The following is a 24,024-nucleotide window of genomic DNA, read 5'->3' on the forward strand; positions in this document are numbered from 1 at the left end:
ATATATATATATATATATATATATATATATATATATATATATATATATATATAAAAAAGACTGCATGTCAACACCAAGCAACAGCTGGAAATATTTTCTATCTTTCCATGCTCATGTGTTGGGGCGGATCCCCATGCAGACCGATCAGTTTTGGATCCAGGAAAGGCAGCTGCTTAAATCAGAAGCTGTGATCAAGCTTCTATTGGCATTGCATCTCGTATTGACATTCCATGTGAGCCCTCTAAGCAAATAGTTTGTTTAATGTCCTCTCAGCTTATATACCAATTATTTATTTTGACACATCTATTTTTTTTGCAAAGCTGCCTATATTTCAAAGTAGGATTTTGGAGGGTTTGAATAGTAGCCAGAAAAACTCGCAAAATTGTACCATGTTTATTAATTTGTACTTTTGTAATATTCAGTAGAGGGTAAATTATAAAACTATAACCACTTCTGTACCAAATTCTACCTAAATATTATAACTTTTATTTGTTATTTCCATTGTCCAGTAGGGAACAGCAAGTCTAATATGTTGTCATAAAGAATAATTTAACTATTAAATATGAGATTAGGTGATTCTAATAAGAGTCACACACACACAACTGTATTATCCAAAGCAGAGCTTTGTAGTAAAGTCAGGGGTGGAGATATGGTAGATAGGAGGCCAGGGGTGGCCATGGCCACATATTTACATATTTTTGACCTAATTTAAGCTAAAATCTAAATTAGAAAAAATGAACTGATAAATTCAGCTTTTTTTAACATTTAGCAGATGAAAACTGGGATCATATCTCAATACCACTGAAGCTATCACGTTATTGTTATCAAATAATTAGTAAAACAGAGTTTTAAAGAAAAAAAAAAAAAGAAATCAGTAACCTTGTCTGTTCCGGCACAGTATTATGTCTTCAGTACAGGGGCCATAACAGGGGCCAGGACATGATCTATGGGGGCACTGGCCCCTGTTGGCCCCTATCTAGAACCGCCCATGCAGAGAAGACATTTGCCCCAGAAATTTTGTTCACTATATCTTTTATTTAGTCAGCACAGATGTTTAAACATATGCGTCTATTTGTTAGGAAAGGCTAGGGGAAAGTATAGTTAGTCTTTATTTCTAAAATATGGATGTTGTGGTCTTCCTTGATGCAACAGTGTAGATGCACCCTGAGGTTCTGGCCACCACTCAGTACATTGGTTATTGCCTGGCCCCCCTTATTAAAATGTTCTGGCTACGCCTCTGGGTAAAGTGGGGCTATGGGGGTATTTTATTTTGGAGGTTTGACCCAGCATTCTGGTTCAGTAACAGCTCTGTGGTCCTCCTCTCTCAGCAGACCTCAATAGTTGGCGGATGAGGGCGCCTCACCGCCGTCAGACACCCACAGTCTTTCTCTTATTAGTGCACGCGCGCCCCTCTGAACGGGACCAGATGATGAGCGCCAAATAAGACGAAAACCGTCCACGCGTAAAGTTCGCATCCGATTCACTACTTCGGTGATGTGAAAACCTCGAAGGAGGAGATTTTTCTACGAGTCGGGTCGAAAGGGAAGCTTGAGGAGTCGTGCCTGTTGGAGCTGGCGCTGACCATCAAATGACCAACTTCTAAAAAAGTCGCTCTGGGCTGTTCCTGCAGTTTCTCAGCTCGAAACCTCCGCAACAAGTAAGTTCTGACAGAGTTTGCAAAACGCATTGTTTCTGCGCTTGTGAACGCTAATGCACGTTTGGAAAGCATTAAATGCCAAACTTTCCCCCCCCACACACACATATTAAGCAGATTGTCGCAAAATCCCTTCAAGCACTTTTGTAAACATGAACGTGACAGCCTTTTGCAGTTTGCAGAGGAGAGACAATGTTAGTAAAAGCGAGGCTTGTTTTTTGGGGGAGAAAAATTCAATAAAAGTTTAGGGTTCTTTAAAAGTTGCTAGACGTGAATACCCATGTGTTGGTTTGGATGGATTGAACTAACTTTAGTATGTTTACAGTATATATATATATATATATATGTTATATATATTTATATTCTATATTTATATTATATATATATATATATATATATATATATATATATATATATATATATATATATATATATTTTTATTTATTTTTTTGTCATAAACCTCAAGTTACAATATTTTTCTTGTTATTGCTGTTATGGAGACATACATTAAATTAAACAATGGATACATGGAAACTAAAAGAAAATGACAGGTTAAAAGAATTATTTGCAAAATAAGAGCTGAGAAAAAAATGCATATGCATTGAATTCAGTATATCGTGGAACAACCTTCAATGTGTTTACTATAAGTTTAATTATTTAAATATGTGACTATTCTTTGCAGGAAAACTTGCACTCAGTCAGATTAGATGCAGAGCATCAGTTTTCTAGTTATGCCACATATTGTACCCTTTTCTATTTCGCATTTATGCATTCTGGATTTTGATTGGACGAGTGTAAGTGCATTCTTATTTTAATAGTCTTATACATTTAGACTCAAGCTGCATAGAGAAATAATGTAACCGCAATACAGCTGCTAAACAATCTTTTAACCAGTGCTAATTAGACAGACAGAAGTCCTCATTTAAAACACATTTTTCTCCTTTGCTTTCAACTCAGTTTTTAATTAATTTAACTATTTTTTTATCAGTTTTTTTTTTTTTTTTATTAGATGATTCTGGAGGTATTGTGTATATGCTACATCTGCTAAACACACGTGTGTTGTGTCAGTTTTATCACCGTGAAGCACTTTGGCCAACAGTGCTGTTTTAAGTTCATGATTTTGATTAACACACAGGATAATTGTGTCACTTTGCTTCTTTATAAAGCCCAACTCAATCTCTGAGTTTCAGCAGCTGATTACTAGAATTATGCATAAGTGACTTGCCTTAAATTGATCATAATTTAAGGCAAGTCAGGAGACTTCTAAAGATGTTTAACAATGAATTTGATAAAGTGCTATTCCATTAAAGGGGCCTAAAATGATATATAAGCCACACATTTTAGTTTTTTATTTATGAAGAAGACAAAAACAAAAAACAAAAATCTGAAAGCTACATTTTATTTAACTTCCATTTCACATTAGTGTCATACACAGTGCGAAATTGTCCTAATGTATCCCAAATATACAGTAGTACGTTGAGGATAGTGGTTGTTATGTTGGACTTGAAAAACAATTAAGGCTGTTAAACACTCCTGCAAAGCACTCTCGTAAAATCAAAACACTGTCGAGTTTTGACTTTACATTAGGACAAATAACCATTTAACTGCTGTGAAATTGTAGAACTTTCTGTCTCTGCTACGCAATTATTCATAACAGTTACTCAGTTCACTCAAAAAAAGTCATCATTTTTTATTTTGAAGTTTTCCTGAATACAGAGTAGAAATAGTGCAACTAGAACATCTAATCAATCAAGACTCTTATCCGATAGAAGACATACTTCTAAAAACGTTGCAAACATTCATCGCTGCTTAATTTAGCCTCCCATAAATGATTTACAAACAAATTAAAGCCACTAATGCAGGAAAGGTCGCTGCCACCCTGTATTAAATAAATTAGGCTGCATATTTGTCTCTTAAGTTCTCATTCTGGGCATATTTTACAATGAGTCATTTTCTGTTTACTTAATTCATAGATAATCATAAAAACAATTTTGGTGTTTTGGGTCTGATGGGAATGTTATTTTAAATTAAGTTGTTTGTCTTGTTGATATCCCTGGGGATATTGAGGTTTTTGCCATGTTGATTGCTTTATTTGATTATTACTATGCATCTATTTGATTATTACTATGCGTCTGCATGGAAGACTAAATGTATGTTAAAATAGAATAGCAGTGTGACATATTTTGGAACAAATGCAAACTGTTTTAGGTTTTGCATTTCTATTATAGATTTTATCCAGACACCTTTAATATTGTCATACAGATAGAGCTGAATGCAATTACCTATTTTAAGAACCATTTGTTCAGAAGCATATAAAGCCCAGCTGTTTCATAGCAGAACCCAACAGGCTGCTGACTAGGTTGTTTATAGAGACGAGGTAAGGTATTTTATGAGACATTTGTTCCATCAGTGTCTGTCTCTGCTAAAGAATATCTGTAATGTTCTACACGTTGTCTGACAGCTCAGCAGATCTATGAAAACCATTAGAATGAACATACTTGCATTTTCCCTCATCAGAAATCAGCTGCTAGGATGCAGAGAGAAATAGAGCCTCTATAGAGCAAATTAAAGCAACTTTATATCTGGGTTTTCTCTAGAAAACAATTTGATTGTTGTATTTTTAGGTATCTTTAGGAAGGTTTAACCTGAAAACACCTCATTTCTCTTAATTTGTGCAACACCTAGGTTTTAGTTGTTTAAAGCACCTTTAGCTTCTATTTTGTTTTCCCACTCAGCCATTTGTTGTCTGCAAAGAACAACGCCTGGAATTCTGCATTTGCACTGGAATGTTATGATTGCTGCAGCAAACTTTTCCCCCCACCTCTACTGGATTCAGGCTTTTAGATGTTCATTGTATACATCTTCCTTTCTCCTTTATGTGCATTACCCCCCCCCCCCCCCCAAACACACACACACCCATACACAGCTCTTTTTCTCTCTCACACAGTCGTGCATAGGGTTTTGCAGATGTGTGACCTGATCTGCTTCCAGTCGAGGCTCCTCTCATGCCAGTGTGCTGACTCTGAGTTTTCCACACTCTCTTATGAAATTGGAGTAGGAGACATTAGAACCATCCAGTAGCCAGGCTTGAATGGCTTGGAGCGCACACACATACATAAGCCCGAAGATACAAATACATGCGTCTGTGCATATGGACTCCCTGTGACTGCCTATATATCCTAATATAGGTGCACACTGAGGGAAGTAAACATACGTCAAACTGTCCATAGGCTATAAGGAGCAGCTGCAGCTTGTAGGTCTTTTGTTTGAGTCATACATAAAATCCAGTGGTGAAGAGTTATCTCTCTCTTTAAATGTTTATTTGAAAAACAGCTGGTGGGAAAGGAAAAAAGATACACTGTTTTTTTTATATAAAAATGAACGCTAAGAAGCTCCCTTGTTTTATCTCCCTTTATCTATGTGAGAAAAAGATAATTTGTAGATACTTTGGAGATTGTACCCCAAACAAGGTAAAAAGAACCAAAACATTAGCAGGAATCTACACAGAGGACATGCATACAGTACAGACAGAAATTTGTTTAAGTCATTAAATTTATACCTAAGGATTAGCTACTGTATAAACAAAAAGAAATTTAGCTTAAAAATTAAAATCATCTTGTAGAAGTCACCAAATTAATAGTCTCATCCTGTGTTTGATTTCATTTTTGTAAAAATGTAAGTCAATTTTAAACAGCATTTAAACTTATTGAACACCTTTCACTGCAGCTGTTTTACATTGATTTGTATTACCCTATCATTTCATAACCCTTAACGTATTTGTATTACATCTGCATGCAAAAAGTCATTATGATGAAACATATCATTAATTTATATAGGCTCTATAATCCATATACATTTTATAAACTTGTTTTAGAACAAATGATAAAGTGCAACAAAGTCAAATTTAACAATTCAGTTTTACAGGTTAACATGTTTGTTTTTATCAGTGTTTGGATAGGCTATAGTTGCTCCAATTTAAAGATAGCAAAGACAGAAATATATAGAAAACTAAGATAAAAAAAAGCCTAGAAAGTGGATCCTCAATATGGAGTTTTTGTTGTCATTTTTTCAGCTGAAGAATTGGATTAAGCATGTTAAATCTTTGTTGGAATCACCTCAGCTCTTGTCTGAGGTTAGCAGCGCTCAACCGGTTATTAAAATGCACAAGCCCATTTCTCCACATGCACGCTCTGTTTAAAAGTTGCCATTAGCATCGCTCATAAAGGCTTACTTTCCAAAAGAAACTTTGCAATTTTTCCACTATGTCAGACTCAACACTGGTAAGTGAAAAAGGGGACCAATCTCCAAGCTCCTCTAGTATATTGTATATAAGCTATATACCAGGAGATGCTGCAAAGGGTTGAGCTTTCAAACAATTTATGCTTCAGCTTTTTCTTATTTTTCGGACTTGAGATTTATTACTTTTTTTTATTTTGATATGACTGAAAATGTCTTGTTCATCATCACCTTTTGCTGTTTGAATAATATCACATGATCATGTTTCAAACACTTCACACTATAGAATGAGCATAATAGCATGTACAATGCTTGCTGAAATTCTATCTCACCAAAATTGGTATCAGTAAATACTCATAATTAACTTTATCTATTTTACACTGGAGAAATTGATCTCTGCATTTTATCCTCTTCGGGAGCAGTGGGCTGCTATTGTGCGACACCCAGGGAGCAGTGTGGGGTTAAGGGTCTTGCTTTGGGACCCATAGTGTAGGCTGTGGGGATCAAACCGTGTACTTGCAATCTTCTCAGAACACAAGCGCACTGCTCTAACCACTAGTCCAGCACTCCCCAAGGAAAATGATGAAGAAACGCACAAAGGTGCAATAATAGTATTGTCCCACATTGGACTCTTAGCCAATCGTTACAGCAGTAGCAGGGGTGACAAATCACATTCTTGATTTGTTTTACAACTAGCGGAGTTAAAAGATAAATCTCATTCTTACCAAAGCCGGTCAGGAGGAACGCGCAAACATATCTTGCATCCAACAAATCACAAATCACAACTTTTTCCTTATTTAACAAGATAAAAATGAAGATATTTTCAGGAGTGTGTAAATTCACATTCTAATCTGAAAAAACATACACAAAGAGAAAATACAATTAGGAGAAATTTATTGATACAATTACTTTGTCTTTAGCACTCAGGCCTCGACAGGAAACATAGCACTTAATTTTGATAGATACTGTATGATGAACAGGAGCAAAGAATAGGGCTGTTTCCCCCCAGGCCGTTTCTCATCCTCTGTTTTTGCTCCACTTACACATGTTCACGCCTGTGGGGCGTTGAAACTCAGAAATTAAAAAAGAGAAAGAGCAACTAAAATTTTCTGCACAGCTGCGGTCCGCTTGTCTCTGGCCGGATCTCTTGCGCATGCTCTCAAAGGTCTTAAAAACAATTTGAAGCGGTGCTCAACACCCTCCCATGGAACGGACACATACAGGAGCAATGGATGTGTAATCTAGATGTTACAGGTTAACTGAAAGTTTGCGAGTTGTAACATCCTTCTAATGACTGCACACTCCTCCTATCTTGGTGCTATGTCCACTACTATAGAATATCCTAACATTTGCAATGGACATAGGCTTTTCGGCCAGAAATTCAGGTGCTTGTTCCCTTTGGGTTGGAGAAGAGTTCCTGCCTCAAGTGGAGGAGTTCAAGTATCTTTGGGTCCCGTTTGCGAGTAAGGGAGAGCGGGAGATTGATAGACAGATTGGTATCGCAGCTGTTATAATGCGGATGCTGCACCAGTCTGTTGGTAAAGAGAGAGCTGAGCGAAAAGGCAAAGCTCTTGGTCAGTTAGTCTATGTTCCTGCCTCACTTACAATCATGAAATCTGTATCAGGACTGAAAGAACGATATCCAGGATATAAGCAGATTAAATTAGCTTTTTTCTGCTGGGTGGCCGGGTACACCTTTAGAGATAGCGTGAGGCGCTTGGTCATTAAGGAAAGGCTCTAAGTAGACTTGATTCTCCTCTACATCAAGAAGAGCCAGCAGAGGTGGCTTGGACATCTTTTTTGGATGCTCCCTGGAACACTTCCTTCGGGATAAAGCGAGAGTTAAGTATGAGTGCGAGTACGAGTACGATTAAGCTTTTCAACTTATACGTCAAAACAGATGCTGAAATTCTTCGGGGGTTTTTTGTCCTTGCCTTCTACCTAAGCAATTAGGATTGTCTTTCCTTGAATTTCTATGAATGTATACCAGTAAAATTGAGAGTGTAAAATGGATAAAATCAAAATCTGAGATTTTCTTACCTATTATTAAACCTAATATTTTATTTCATTTATTCTTTATGATGCCCACATGCTTAGCTGGAATAAAAAAGCTAGAAATTGACACTCCTATTTTTTTAACACCTATAATTGTAGTCATATTTAAAACAAGTAGTCTGCACAGGGTTTGCAAAATTTCTGTACCCTGTGTTCTCTTCAGATGAAACTCAGGCTGAACTCAGGCTTGCAACATTGCTCTGTGGGTGTGTGTGGGATTGTATGCTTTTATGATGCATTGAAGAGAATCTAACAGAAATGAAATGACCTCTCCTCTTCTGACCTTTTAATTTTCTTTGCTTTCACCTTTGTACCACCATCCTATTTATTTCTGACTCCCTCAGCCCCTCCCCTTCAGCTGATTTGGAACAAACAAGGATGATTAGTAGAAATTTGAGGAAACATGGCAGAAGCATGTTGTTGGCAGCAAGGTGATAAGTGAAACTTTAGTTAGAATAAACCCTCATGCATGTATGTGTGGGTGGTAGTGATGTGCTCATTTTGCATGCATGCATGTGCGTTTAATGAAAACTGTTTTGGGAGAAGGGTTGACCCCACATGTTTACCAAGGGAACCAGGGAGGCTCTCACTGATCCTCCCTCTTCTCTTATTGGACCCCACGATTTTCCTGGGAATCTGAGAGCTTCTCATTGGCCTAAACAGAAATAAGGGACAAACATGCAGCCGTAAAAAGGCTTTCCAGACACTTTTAAAGGATTAACATGAGGCCACATGTTGGAGCAAAGAAGCTCTACGTTTTATTCAGTTCAGATCCTCCATATACATTAAAATAGACTCTGAAAGAAAATACCAAGTAGAAGCGATGTGTGAAAATGATTTGAAAGTTCTCGTGGGATTAATAGAGCATCAGCTAAAAGATGATGTGAATATTTGCAAGTTATTAAAGCTTAATTGGAAGGGGGACTGAGTTATTTTAAAGATTGCATGGCCAATGCTGAAACTGAGCAACACACAAAGTAAGTGGGGCATTCTTCTGGGTCCAGATGAGCCTGCTGCTTGACAGCTTTCTGCCATGAATTCCTGCATTGTATAACTTGGCCTTCTGTGGCCCCTTGGCACATGGAATTCAGGCACACACACACACACAGGACGTACACTTCAGCCCGGACATTAAACATAAAGAAAAACGTTGTTGTCCAATATCCTGAGCTTTACTACACAGTGAAAGTCTGAAACTCTTGGTAAACATATTTATGAATCATCTTTTTTTTAATTTTTTTTTTTTTTATTACTAATTAAAAAGGTGCAATGAACAGGAAACAATTGAATTTGAAACAAAGTTAAGATTCAGCATCAGAGTTTGGAAAAACACTGGCAGAGACCAGTGCTCCACGTTCAGAGTTGCTGGTTGCCCAGCAAGCTTAAGCAGCGCAGCTGTAAATAGCTAAGGGTGTGGACTGAAGGTTCGGCCTAAATTTAGAGGTTGGACTTCTCTTGTAGAACTTGTCCTTTAGCACATTCTGAATGACCATGGAGGGTTCTCTCTGTTGTTGACAATATTCAGTTATTTGAAAAGGATAACAAACAGCAAACCTCTGAGTGTTGTTGTAATAGAATAGCATGGCTAGTTGGCAGTGTCTGGGACGGGCTTGTTTGGAAGTGTGGTTTTTGAAAGACTGAGCATCTTTTGTAAATTACCCTTTAGTTTTGTTTCTATTTTTTGCTTTTCTTTTACAAACAGTGACTTCATTGCTATTTGCACTTTGTAGGCAGACGAAATCATACGTTTCTATTCTTCATTCTGATATTTCTATTTTATATCATATATTTTTCCTCTCCACTGTCGCTACAAGCATGCTTGGTGTGAGGGATTGCCTTCGAGTCAATGAGTTGATGCAATCAACTGGTTTTCCTTAGAAAACTTTGAACCAATATGAGTATGATCTGGCAGAATTGTATCTGTAATGTGCCTTGAGATTACATGTGTTGTGAATTGGTGCTATATAAATAAATTGAATTGAAAATTATAGCTTATTTTTTCAAGAGCTGTATTTATTCTACTTACTTGGTACCAAAGCTTAATAAGCATTTAAATTGTATCTTTACATGGTTGAATTGAATATAAAACAGAACTAGGATTTGACAAATGAGGTTCTGTGATAAATGGGATCTAAATGCAGGAGCTCAGCCTTAAGTATAAGTGCTGGATTAGGTGTCATAAGTGGTAATATTTCAAAATAGACTGGTCTGATCAGAGGTTGAACCGCTACCAGTGGAGAAAGTTTCAAATGGAACTGTGTAGGAGATTTGACGGTTTTTTTAGGAGGTGTACTAGTTAGACCATTCCTGACCAATATGGATTTTCTTTGAGTTGTGACCTTCTGATTCAGTTTTTTAACTCTTTCAGCACAACTCAGAGTCCAACAAATAAAAACTGGCAGATCATGATTTCCTCCAAATTAATGGTGCATCTCTTATTTGGATTGTATCAGTTAGAAGTAAATAACTGATCAAAAATGCTATAATTTACCATGAGTAATTATAATGACAATTTTGATTGTTATTAATCACAATTTTCCTGACCAAGAAATGTAGGTCAAAATTGAGCTAATCAAAAATAAAAGCAACATGTAGAGCCAAATCTGAAATATAAATTATCTCACACCATTCCTTTAGTAATTTTAATATTTGGATGCAACTCAATATTTTGTCGACAAGTATGCAAGTATTAGCAGTCTTTTTGGTGAATCTAAAATGGGAGAAGGCGGACAGGGACATAATATTACCGTCTGAAAGCTAAGTGGAGCTATGAATTTAAAAAGGGAAGAATTGACATGGTGACTTTTTTTTTCCATCAGAAACATTTGGGAAAGTTAACCACAAGTGAAATAAAAAGCTCATATTTTTATTAAGAGGAAAAGGCAAAAACATGAATTAATAAAGTATTACAATAGTTTAAACCACCAGATGAAAATCCCTGTTCTAGAAATCACAACTCAAAGAGGCTGAATACAAATGCACGACGCATTTTCAGTTTTCTTTTTTTTTAAACATTTTGTTGTAATGCCAAGTGTAGCATTCATGGGTTTTTGACAACCCTTCTCATCATCAGTGTGTTTTTAATTTAATTCATTTTTTTTACCTGATGTATACAATCCGACTTATGAAGTGAACAGAAAATCCATTATAAATTGAACAGAGATTTTTTTATTAAAATTGTGACGTTTAAATGAAATGTGTGTGTGTGTGTATATATATATATATATATATATATATATATATATATATATATATATATATTTTTTATTATTATTATTATTATTTGTTAGTATGTTCATTAAAGGAATTTTCTGACAATTATTTCATGGTTCATGCATACAGCGTTAAAACCATGTAAATTTTCCTTCCACTTTACAGCTACTTAAACATAAATGTTTGTGGTTGTAAGACTAAATGTGAAACGTTCTATTTGCTGTTTAGCTGAAAATTCAATGAATAGTTCCAGAAAACAGCCTCATAGATTAATCTTTAAAGTTCTTCAATAACAAACTAAAAGGCCAATTATTGTGCATTGCTCCTGTGCCGTGTTGGGTTACATGTACACCAGCTGATAATAAAATAGCCAACCACAATTTGAACTCACAGGAAGGCTGAGAAGAGGGAGCTAATGGATGAAGGGGGGTTAGTTTTCACATAGATGTGGCATTGTGAAGTTTAACTGATAATTACAATCACTGTGTTTGTCCCTCTGTCATTCACCTCCTCTCTCTTTCCCTCTCTAGCATCATGACTGTCTCGCTCTCCTCCATCATTTTGCTTGTACTCCTCAATTCTGCTTTGGATTGGCTCCCCACTCCAGGATTTGCATTTCTCATGGATCATGACCAAAGATCATCATCGGGTGAGTTACTAATTTTCATGTTGAATACTGAGAAGAAATGGTACGATACTGGGGACGAACGGTTCTTCAGACAGTTCATCAGATTGTCAGTGTGTGTCCTATCAAATATTAACTGATGTGATTCCGATTTTGTGCTCAATATACTGTTGACACTTGTTATCACACTTATGTCAGACATCATTTGCAGAATGCTGTGTTTGCTCGGATGCATGTGGAAAAGTTCACTGTTGAGCAAACGTTGCACTTTCCTCACTTGTTGATGATCAGTAGTTCTAAGGTAAACATATGGCTGGAGCTTTGCTGTCAAAGTCCAGGGACAGACCAATGCACGATGTTCAGCCAACTAATCGAGTTGTCACTGGATTATTTGAAATAATTAGGTTGAGGGATGGTGGTTCTGCCTGGGGATGCAAACTGGGTTGTTATGCAATTTACCACTTCCAATCTGTAAGCCACAAAGCTACTGCAGTAGGAACTTTAAAATTACTGTTAATTTGTGGTTTTGGGAAGGGAAAAAATGCTAAATTACCTTGTCACTAGATCATCCGCAAAGCACTAGCTTATATTTATTTTCCCCATTTAATTGATCAGTCCTTAATGGAATTCTTTTTTTAAGAACAGGCCCTATAAATGGAAACATCTAAGATATAATTTACAACTAAAAGATACAAGAGCATCTTTCTTCTCTGAGATTATCAACAAAAACACCAACAATGCTCGAGCCTTATTTGCCACAGTCGAAGGTTAACAAACCCTCCTGTCTCTGTGGCCGATGAACCTTCTTTGAAAAAGGCCTGCAGTGACTTTGCAGAGTTTTTAACTGAGAAAGCACAAGATATAAGAAAAGCAGTATACATATCGACGCCCACTCCAGTACCCATACTGTCTGTAGTTCGAATAAATTCTGTTCAAATGCCCCAATTCTGTCAAATAAACTGCATGTTTCCTCCTGTCTTTATGTTTTAGCCATGGGTTTTTAGAAGTTTTAAAATTTCTTATAGTCTGATTTGATTCAAATCATAAACACATCACTCATGCCAGATGTTTCCCCCCGGGGCTTAAAAACAGCAATTGTTAAACTATTGCTCAAAAAGAGAAGCTTGATTGGTCCTGCAGAACTACAGAACCATCCCAAACCTCCCTTTATCAGTAGGATTATTGAAATATGTGTGTTTCAACAGTTCAATGAGTTATTAACAATGACCAGCTGCTTTGATATCTTCCAGTCAGGTTTCCGTGCCAACCACAGTATAGAGACTGCCCTGATTAAGATGTTCAATGACATCCGTATACATTTAAAATCTAGAGGACCACAGTGCTGGTATTATTGGACCTCAGTGCCTCACTTGATACTGTTGATCACGCAATTTTATTAGATATTAATATCACATGCAGGGTTCCTCAAAGTTCCATTCTGGAGCTCCTCTTTTTCAACATCTACATGCTCCCCTTGGCTCTGATTATATATATAAAAAAAACAAAATCTGTTACCATAACTGTGCATATTACTAATCACAATGTCACCAGGTGAGTATAAACTTATAAGAGCGTTGGCTAGATGCTTGGAAAAAACTATATGTGGATGCAACTATTTTTGGACTAAATCAAAACTATGACAGATCGACCAGATTTAGCCTGAAAACTAATGTCTTAATGATGCCTGGTGTTTGGGGGTACAAGCACTGAAAGTTCTTTTAGGTCAATGTTACAACTAATTTGTTTAGAGCTGTTGGAGCAGTTAAACTGTTAATTGAGGTATTATTAGTTTAAGTTTGTTGTCCAACTGTTTTATTTGTTTTACTACCCGTTTTAATCATATTTTTATCTGTGTTTGCTTTTACTTTTCTTCTATTTTATTGTCTAATTCATGTTAACCACTTTGAACTGTCCATATACTGAATTGTGCCATACAAATCAACCTTTCTCACTTAAATAACACAGCTGTCAAAGTGTAACAGGATTGCAGTAGCATTATGCTCTGCTATCACTCTTCTTCAGGTAGAGTGATAATACTTTTTTCATCCATCATGAATGAGATCTTGAACATTTTTAACTACAAGTAACGTTTGACCCAAAAGTTGGTTTTTGCTACCAAGATGATACTGAAAATGGATTTTTATTTTTATCTGTATGGCAGTGGCTCCAAAAATAAATTTAAATAACATGACTTAATAAAAAGAAACAATTATAGATATATTTTGATAGTTAGCTAGAGTATATATCTAAATTTAATTGCACGTAGACAAAACATGTCCCAAATTAAATGTGGAGAATGTTCACAAGGTTTGGTTCACAACTATCCCACATCAAGATGTGATGTGGTACCTGACTTCTGCTAAATAAGAGTGAGTGCTGAAAAGGAATCAAAAGATACTTTAATGGTGAGAATATTTATTTACTATTTTAACAGATTTGTTCCTTTTTAGTCAGATTTTATGGTATAATGTTCAAATCACATGTTGAAGTAATTTTAAATGATTTGTCATGATCTATTTTTTTTTACATCACCAGCTGCTTATCTTCTCTTGGCAAATAAAGCAGCTGCAGTTGACGTTAGGTAAAGTGTTAGAAACTTGGCGCTCTTGCTTATTTAAACTCCACCTCTGCCAGGACAGCAATTCTTATGAACAAAAAGTAACAACTGCACAATTATAAATCTGTTTCTGTTGACAGAGAGTATGCATTAATTATTTTTATGGGAAGGTAGTCAGATGCTGCATTCTATATGTTTCTGAGTTTTTAAATTTAAAGCTTTAGGAGGTTTTGGAAGGATAAGCACCAAATATCTCCTCTAACCTTTATCACTAATGGCCCTAGTTCAACTTGAATAAAGTTGAGTCTTGTTTACTCATCTTGTTCAGGTCAGGAATTAAAACATTTTTAGATGTGTTGACAGTTAATGTGTCAGAAAAGTGTAGGAATTTGCTGTGTTGGCCTCGAAAATAATCTTTTAACTTTTTTGGTCACCCTGCATTTTAGATTAGTTTTGCTGAAAATAAAAATTGGGCTTTGTCTTAAACTGAAAGTTCAGCATTTCCTTTAAGTAAATAACATTGTCAGCATTTAGCAATAGAACAAAAGTTCTTCTTTCAGAGAATATTGCATTAGTTGCAACTGATCATTGATTTTATTGATTTGGCCTCATCATGATTAAATCTCGTCAAGTGTTTTACTGTGGAAACATCTGTCTGGTATTCTCTTTTGAAAAGAGCAAACAAGTGTCATGACATAGCATGTGTCATTGAAGCTACAGAGAGGTATTGCATACCCAAAAGGTTTTTAAAGTTATTAATAGGCGAGGGAGTTGGTAGCGCGTGGTAATTTACTTTCTTTGTTTTTTGTGTTACACTATTAAAGCCTAATGCTTTCATGTTTATAGTATTTGCAACTAAAACATCTAGATATTCATAACATTTCTATGTCTACAATATGTTGGTAAATACAAACAGCTGTTTTATTTATACTTGATTTTGACATATTTTTTTTATAGCAGGCTGTGACAGCAAAACAACACTTTGTCAAAGCGCTTCTTTGTTTTTTGTGTGGCTTTGTTAAAAAACATCTGCTGACATACCACTGGAATCCCCTGGAGATAGCCAGCATTTTTGGGGTTGCTAGAACTCCATATTTCATTCCTTAGCTTGGCACACACTTAAAAGTGTGTTTTTATCACTATCATATTTTATTGACAGATACAGTTCACTTAGCTTAAATAGTTCCCAGCAAAGTAAAAATCCATTATAAAGTGTTGTTCTTCGTGGAGTTTTTAGAAAAGGGATCTATAGGCAAATATTAAGATCTCTTAACTGTGATTGAAAAGTGATGGAAATGTAAACAATTAGAGCAGTTGATGTCCTAATATACAAGTCTTTTTCTTCCCCTGCAACCTTGTCTATAAAAACATCCCCCATTTACCTCCCCAAATCCCCCAAATGCATTAAAAAGTAGCTTAAACAGACAAAAAAAACAAAAACAAAAAACTGTCAGTAGCAGTCTTATGTGGACATCCTAACTTTATACATATCTTAACTTTCCCCTTACACCTTACATTTCAGATGGATGGATGGATGGATTAAGACTGCAGTTGTTTGCGAGTAAAAATAGGTTTATATCGCTTTAAGGTTTTGATATTGGAAGAATTTATTGTTCTTGAATGCGCCATAAAAACGCAGCTGTCGATAAATCCTTAATGGCCAGAGGGATTCGTCAGGACAGTGCCAGTGTGTTCTTCTTCTCATAGGCTGTACAGCATTTTGGTACGGGTGAAGGATGGAGGCAGATGGGTTAGGATTTAAGCTGAGGTTTCAGCTCAACATTGTTTCAGCTGAGTAATTCAGTTAAGTGCATAGTCATTATTGCTTATGTAAAAATGCATCCACTCATGCAGGTGGACTTAGCCATGATAGCCCACCTTTCTTTCTCCACCATAGCTGCACGAGAAACCTGTATTAAACCATTTCTGCACTTCAACATTCTGTATTAGATCAGGGATAAAAGAAGTTTGTACTTGTTTGGTACGTGCAGTTATCCAACATATGGATCTATGCTGGATATAGTCAGCACAAATATGATAACTCTTACACCCGGAGTCATTATAGTGCTTCCAACACTGCAACTTTTAATATTTCATGGAGTAGCAACTGTATAACGGTTATAGTGAGGCTGTATCAAACAGGCTGTAAATTTATGTGGAAATAATACCAGAAATTACAACTTGATTTTTTTTGAGTGAATATTTTTGATTAGAATTTCCATTAATATGCAAAAAAGAGGATATTTTGGTATTAGCTACCACTAGATGTCACTAATACTTTATACTACCCCTTTAATTGATGTAGTAGCTTTAAACAAAATGTTTCTTTAATTAAAAAAAAAGTGTCTTTCTTCTCTTGTTTATTGTGATAAAGTGTTTGAGCTTGATATTTTTGATCTCAGGTTTTTTTGATTTCTGCCTTTTTAACTTGCATTGCCTGTATCTGCATAGAATGAGCTTAACTTTTTCTTAAGCAAAACACAGAAAACTTGGGTGAGGTTAGGCTATTAAACACTTTGACTGGCCGACCTTCTTCCAATCTACAAATTGTTTCCAGAGTGCGCTCCAGTAATGCAGTGCTGGTTCCCCCAACAACCGTTAAAACATCATAAATACGATTGCGACAACAAACACACAGCATTCGCCTTTTTGAAACTACATCATTGAATGGTGATATCACTTTACTGAACTCTGGTTTTGGTATTATAAACTTTAAAGTAAGCTTTTCTGTCTCACCTGTGAACCAAGCTGATCTCCCTGAAAATCTGTCATACCAGCCACATAACAAGCAATCGGTACATGTCTTGAGATGCTTCCCTATATTTAAAGGTTTACCAGAGTAATTACAGGCAGTGTTGGGCTCTGTCCGCACAGACTTGCTTTTGCTCTTGCTGTGACTCTTCTCTGATCTGTTCTTGTCTGAGTGTCTCAGGGGGATTCAAAGGCCGGTCCCAGTGAGGCTGTGTTCTTGTGGCCACATTGGTGGTAACCAGTAGTAACTGTGCAGAAGTTTAAGTTCAGTGTCTCTGGCTCACAAACTCTCTGTTACCTCCTTTAAAGAAGAGCTGTGAGTGTGACAGGCAAATATAAAATGAGGGTCGGGCGGGGCGATATGGACAGAAGAAAATAAGGGTTTGTTCCTTATTGAATGGCTTGTATTATGATGAATTTTGAAAGATAAAAAGTCAAGTTTTCAACATAGAATCTATTTAATAAATACTAAAAAAAAACAACACACAATTCACAATAAATGATATACCGTAACTATTAATAATGAGACTTATCTTGTAAGCTAAATGTACAGTCATCTTAAGCAGCATGGAACATGTAGCAGTTTAGTTTGCTCATCTAGCTTTATATCAATGTATAAATGCAATTATACCAAAGTAGGTTAATTTTACACTAAGGGTTGAAATTTCTTGTCCATTTCTGAAATACACTTTAACAAGCATTGATCAGATGTATCACATTTTACAATATTGTGTACAGCCTCCCAGTTTAAAATGTCTGTTTATACTCTGTTATGCTTCATGTGCCTTGCATTCAAACTCTGCTTACAAATAATAGCTTTAGCCAGTGGAATGGGCTCAGACTGCACTCTGTGACCCTGTTTTTTTCTGGATCTTAAAGAAAAAGATGATAAAAGTCAGGAATGCAGCCAACATCATGATGGAGAGCAAAGAGCATCCATAAAAAAACATTCAACATTTCTCACAGAATTCAACAATGTTAGTGCATTATGTTTTTTTAATACTTTGCAGCCCCAACACAGAGAATCTAAAATTCATAAATCAGAATGAAGTGTAGTCATAATGTTAATGGTAAAGTAAACTCTTTTATGGTTTTTAAACAGTCAATGAACATATCCAGTTTATACAATGCATCACAAATACAATAGTGAAACATAATTTGTTTGTTTTTTGTTTTAATTGTGTGAATGCTGTCAAGCATATCTGCATGCCTTTTCAATAGGGCATTTCACCCGCATTTTCAAATCCTTCAATATTTTCTTCTTTAATAGCTTAATTTCACTTTTCAACAAGTTTTTCTCTTGCAATTTAGCTTTTGTTAAGTAGTTTTTACTAAATGCTTTTAACAGGTGTTAGCTGCAATTTTTGCTTTTCTAACATTTTGGTTACTCTGTGATTCTTCTTTACTTTATCTGCTTCACTATCTCAACTTATGATTTCTCACTCAAGCATTTTTTTAAAGAACTGTAGAAAATGGAAAAACAAAAGTGTTTTATTAGATCATGGGATTCCATACAGTTGCACTTTTAAAGCCCACAAGATCTTAATATGTGTTTTGAGTCTCATAAAGAACAAATATGTTAATACAGTAGCAGCAATTTAAAATGGCCCTTCCTGTCAAAAGCCAGCCGAATGGCATTCCCATGGGCGTGCAAATTTTTTTACTTTTACTCCACCCTTTTACTGAATTACAGGGTCTGACCTGGTGATCACGCTTCACTTTAGACCTTAATGTCCAAGAATCATGACAGAAAGAATATTTTAGATGTTTAAAAGTAGAATTGTAGGGGACTAGGAAAGAGGGGATATTTTGAATTACTACTACTGTACATACTGGATTTGTATTTATGGCATGACTAATGACTTGATCATGCAACTATTATTGTGTCCTTCCCCTTCTTGAGGCCTCAATTATGAGGATTGCTCCACAGATATTATGAGATAATCCTGCTACTGTATGTCTGGTGTCATAATCGTGATCTACTTGGAAAGACATAAGGACCATGCATACTAATGTGTGTTGTTTCCTGAGTGCAGACAAGGAAACAACCTGTTAAGTGTAACGTGTAGCCAATCAGAAAGTGTTTCACAACGTATAAAAAACAATTCACCTGAGAATGGAAAAAGAACGGAATTGGTTCAAATTTGTCTGCTATATGAACTTAGCTAAAGTCTTGATGACTCATTAAGGAATCATGGATCTGCCACAGATTAAGAAGCTACTGTTTTTAAAAGCATAAATTTACTTTTAACCAAGTTAAAATATTTAAAGCTCAAATTCTCATGAGAAGAGATAAAGTATCCTGTAAGACACAACTATGTTGGTTTTGTGGACTTTAATAACATTAGGAGAGATAAGGCAGCATAATTATTTCAAGTTAGTCTATTTCCTTTACCTTTTAACAGCTTGCTGAGTCTCTGCAAGGGTAAACGGAGCAAAGCGTGCACTTGACTTCAAAGCTTGGAGCGATGTTGAAAATCATTGGGGATCAATGGCGGCGACAGCTTGTTATCTTGCGGTCCTGTTGAAGTGTGGCCAAGACAGGCAGGATGCATTCATGGAATTAAACAATAGTACATTGTAATCCCTTGCCTGTTTTTCTTTTGAAGGTGTGCATTCAGCATGAAGCTGTGTGAGCACTTTGGTAGATATTTATATCCCTTGTTGACATACATTATTTATATCATGTTCCCTACAGCCACCTTTAACCCTCTTTACTCTGGTCACCTTCAGTCTCCTTTTCTGCTCTATTTAACAGCTTCAGCTCCATTCCAGCTGACTCCTTTTACTTCTTTGCAATCCTTCTCGATTTCCTCCCAGCAGGTGTATTGTTTGGTTTACTTATAATTTTTGAATTTTACTTGTTAGAGAAGAATGCTATATTTATATATATAAACTTCCAGTTTGTATTTACAGAAGCAAGCAGTGTGTGTGTAAGTAATGTGGGCCATTGTGTATGTGATTGGCATTGGTGCAACAATATAATGTAGTACTTGGCTTGTCCACGTTTAGCACAGAGTTGGTCTGTGCTGCCAATTTCTCCATCTGTTTAGTTAAATACTCATGCTCACACATACAAAGATGGAAAGGGCTGCAGTATGCAAACATCTGGCAAGGCTGATGTGGTGGCAGTGGAGACTCTGTTCTGATCAGCAGCACCAAAACTCATACACTTACATAAGAGTTTCTTTTTGTTTTTTTACTTTTCGGCTATTGTTGGCTATTGCGCAAAAAGGCCCATTAGTGCTTCAAGTAGATGTAGTCGAATTGTAACTGTACTTTATATCTGTTTTTACATTGGTTGTTAACTTGTTCTTTTTTTAATTGCTGATGACTAACACTCCTTTTGCAGGCCTTTTGCTACTTTTATACAAAATGCTTTTTCATGGTACTCGCTGTGTGCAGGAAGCTGCTGATTTGTTTTGTAGTCCAGGACAATAATTGGCTTTAAATTTACAGTTTTAAAAACTATGTATACCCACATTTTACATGCTACAATGACAAACTTTCACTAAATATACAACATAGTTTCAGAGTTTTTAGAAAAATATAAAAAAAATATGAAATGTTAAGTTTGTGCAAGTACTAAATTCTCTCAAATCCAGTGCATCTAAACAGCTGTTTAAAGTTACCTAATTCAGAAACAGTGTCCATTAGTGTTCTTAAGTTATTTATTGTTTTCTGAGGGTGAATTGTTATTAAAAACAACTCAAAACATTAGCCCACATTTTAAAACCAACAAAGACATTCTTTCTACTTATGATGAGATGTCAGAAAAGGAGAGATTCAGCCAAGAGGTCCATGATTACTCTGGAGGAGCTGCAGAGATTCACAGCTCAGACTGTTTGCAAGACAAATATTAATCATCCACACTTTCATCAAATTTGATTATTGCAAAATTCTCTGCTTGCAGTTTAAAGCAAGTCTATCACTTCATATTTACTCTCAATTCCCAGTCTGCAAGGTGAATTTCTGCCAAATTGTTAAATACAGGTTTCCATATGGAGTTAATCGAGTGATCAAGCAAATATAGTTCTATTCTAGTTCAATTAAGGCTTTGGCTAACAATTGTTTTGCTTATCAATTAATCTGTTTATTATTTTTTAATTCATCGATTAATAAACTGATTGCAAAAGATTCCTTAAAGAAAATTTTTGTGGTATAATCACTGCTCTAAGCGGGTTGTTCTGTCAGCTAAAGGCATGTTTTAGAGTCTCTATACTCCAGTAAATGATTTATCAATAACTAAATTAGTGGATGATTATTTCAATAATCGATTGATAGGTATTTTTCAGCCCTATTCTTGATTGGACATCTTTGGAAAATACAAAACAATTGTGGTGTATGTTAGATCAGATTTGAGTCAAGCTTTGAATGAGTGTGACCTTTAACCTCTTCTCTCTGCCTGTTGTACAGTAAAGTATAGTCAATCGAACAGTACAGACATTATCTTGCATTGGCTAAGATAATTTCTGTTAATTAATTTGAATTTTAAACAGAGAGCATGAATTTTACTTATAAGTTGGCTGTTAATTAATCTTTTTATTACAAATTTCCGGGGTGAAGCAGATATACGTAAAGATGTTGTTGAAGCAAAGGCTAATATGGTGAAATTGTTATAGATATTTATATCCAGTTTATATAAGATTATTAAATCAGATATTTTGATAGATAATATCATCTCATGTTATTGTCAATATCTTTGATTAATGTAGAGATAAATCCCAATGCTATGAATGGTAGTTTTTTAAATTAAATGAGGTATTTCATTCAGTCATTTGTGAGTCGTGCTTATTGAAGTTGGCACATATTATGCTTCATTATGAAACTATTGTTCAGATGAAATAGCTCTTGTCAGACAGAAAGCAACATTTTTGTTTGGCTGGGGTCAAGACCTCCTACCTTTTCCAACCTTTGGTGTCCCACATGGTTCAGTTCTTGAACCAATCTTGTTTACACATTGCTTTATTGGTTTAACAGCTGTCTCTACAAATAGTTCTGTATTTTTAATGTATAACTGGTGAAAGTTTGTAAATATTATGGTTCAGCATTATAAGAGAACTCCTGTAACTCCTCCTTTGACTCCTTTAAAGTTAAAAGGAAATCTTCAAACTATTTTATTTTGTTTTAAAATACACAGTTTTTTAGAAGATGTTTATAGCCTCAGTTTCACCCTAACCAGATTCTTTATATTTACTGTCTCTCATTGTTTTATATTTTTAACCTGCAAGGGACCAAGGACGAAAATCAGCTTAATGGCTAAACCTGACTTGCATACAGGTTCTAAACCATAATTACTGAAAAAGTAAATGTTCCACATATACAATTTTGAATGCATTGCTGCAAGAAATCTTTCAGATTTCAGAAAATAGATCTGCATTTGATTGATCGCTATTTGAAATTATTTCTAGAATTTTCTTCCAGATCATCTGAATTTCTGTTTTAGCATGTTGCACAATGACAAATGTATTCTCTTTTGCAACCTCCTGCTTGCTTGTATTTGGCTATCCTTGTGCACACATTAAGTAATTTTGACCTTTGTTCTCTATCCCATCCAGTTTCTCCCAACATCAGCTTATTTCTTCAAATGAGGTGGAAATGCTGGTAATCCACCACGTCATAGGCTCATTTTGTCACTCATTAGAGTTAAAGGTTTGAAAGTAGGATAGCTGAAAAGTCCAGATCAGATTTTCGCACCATTTTAGTGCTGTTTACCAGCTAGTGCAGTGGCTGAGCCCGATTAAGGCTTCTTACACAATTTTTTAGTCTTAATGGTTTCCTAGCTCCTGTGCATGGCCTGGTGATTGGTGAAGGTGAGGCTGAGAGCTGTTTATCATTCTGAGCTGCCTGCTAAGCCTTTAGTAACAGGCAGAAACATATGGACAGACAGGATGGGTTAGGGGGAGTGAAAGCACACACGCACAAAATTAGCTGTCTTCCCTTGTTTAAAGGCTTTCAGCTGTGGATCATTTAATGGCAGTGAGCAGGAGTAGAAAAAAAATTTGTTTTCCATCAGTGGAACTCGCAAATGGTCCTAAATTTTAAAAGCTTAAAAAAAAAAAAAAAAACAGGGAGTACACGCAAGCTAAAAAAAAAAACATAAAAATAAAGATTAAAACTTTGCAGCTTTCTGTTTCACAAGTTTACCCTGGCCTTAAAATTTGCATTTACCTTTTGTTGTAGAAAGATAAAAAATTTTTAAAATGCAGTTTTTTTATTGTTAAGCCTGAATTTGTCATGATGGGATTAGGTTCCTAACCCATATGCATAACACACAAGGAGGCAGATGAAAAGTTTAACTGTTTATTAAAAACAAAGACAATGTTAATGTACAGATGCTGGGAAACAGATCCGGGACTGGTCACACAGGGTTCTCTGTAGAGAGGGACAGTTTGGTTAGCCAGGATGCGGTTGATCTTGTCAGAGGATTTGAGCAGGTCTGTACCTGTGTCGTGATTCAGGCTTGCAGCCGAGGGAGGGAACCAGGAGGGTCCAGAGGCTAGTAGTTGGCAGAGGGCTAAACAACGGCAGGGCTTGACTTCAGACGCATCTAAGCCTTTGTTTAGTTTACTGGTGCTTAATGTAGTGATAAAATTTATTAAGGTAAATAGTAACTTTAATACCTGGGACTGCACAGAATTGCCTAAAATCAAAGTAATACCAGACCACACTTTCCTCTTTGGCCACAGGCTTTTGTTTTCATGGTTTTTCATGTCGAGAGCTTCTTTTTCACTGGACTTTAATTCTGCATGGAAAAGTACTGACTTCTAGCTCTCGTGCATGGATCTTTGCACTAGCTTAAACTCTCTACAACCCTTCAGTTTGAGGTTAGAACTCACTTTAAATGTATTATCTCCTCCCAAAAGTCTGGAGCTAAAATTTTGTGACCCACTATCATTAAAGGAATAGTACACCCAAAACATGATTAGCCTT

General features: G+C 35.9%; 1 protein-coding gene across 1 annotated transcript in view; it reads left to right on the forward strand.

Moving 5' to 3' along the window:
• The first annotated feature begins 1,305 nt into the window (after positions 1-1,305).
• The window catches only part of ghr (growth hormone receptor), a 38,217-nt gene continuing 15,498 nt past the window's right edge, over positions 1,306-24,024 (forward strand). The window contains exons 1-2 of the mRNA XM_015389144.1: positions 1,306-1,657; positions 11,689-11,807. Coding sequence (XP_015244630.1) covers positions 11,693-11,807 — 115 coding nt within the window. The 5' untranslated portion in view covers positions 1,306-1,657; positions 11,689-11,692. The remainder of the gene's footprint in view (positions 1,658-11,688; positions 11,808-24,024) is intronic.

The sequence above is a fragment of the Cyprinodon variegatus genome, unplaced genomic scaffold, assembly GCF_000732505.1.
Source record: "Cyprinodon variegatus isolate N-32 unplaced genomic scaffold, C_variegatus-1.0 Scaffold450, whole genome shotgun sequence".
Lineage (NCBI taxonomy): Eukaryota > Metazoa > Chordata > Actinopteri > Cyprinodontiformes > Cyprinodontidae > Cyprinodon > Cyprinodon variegatus.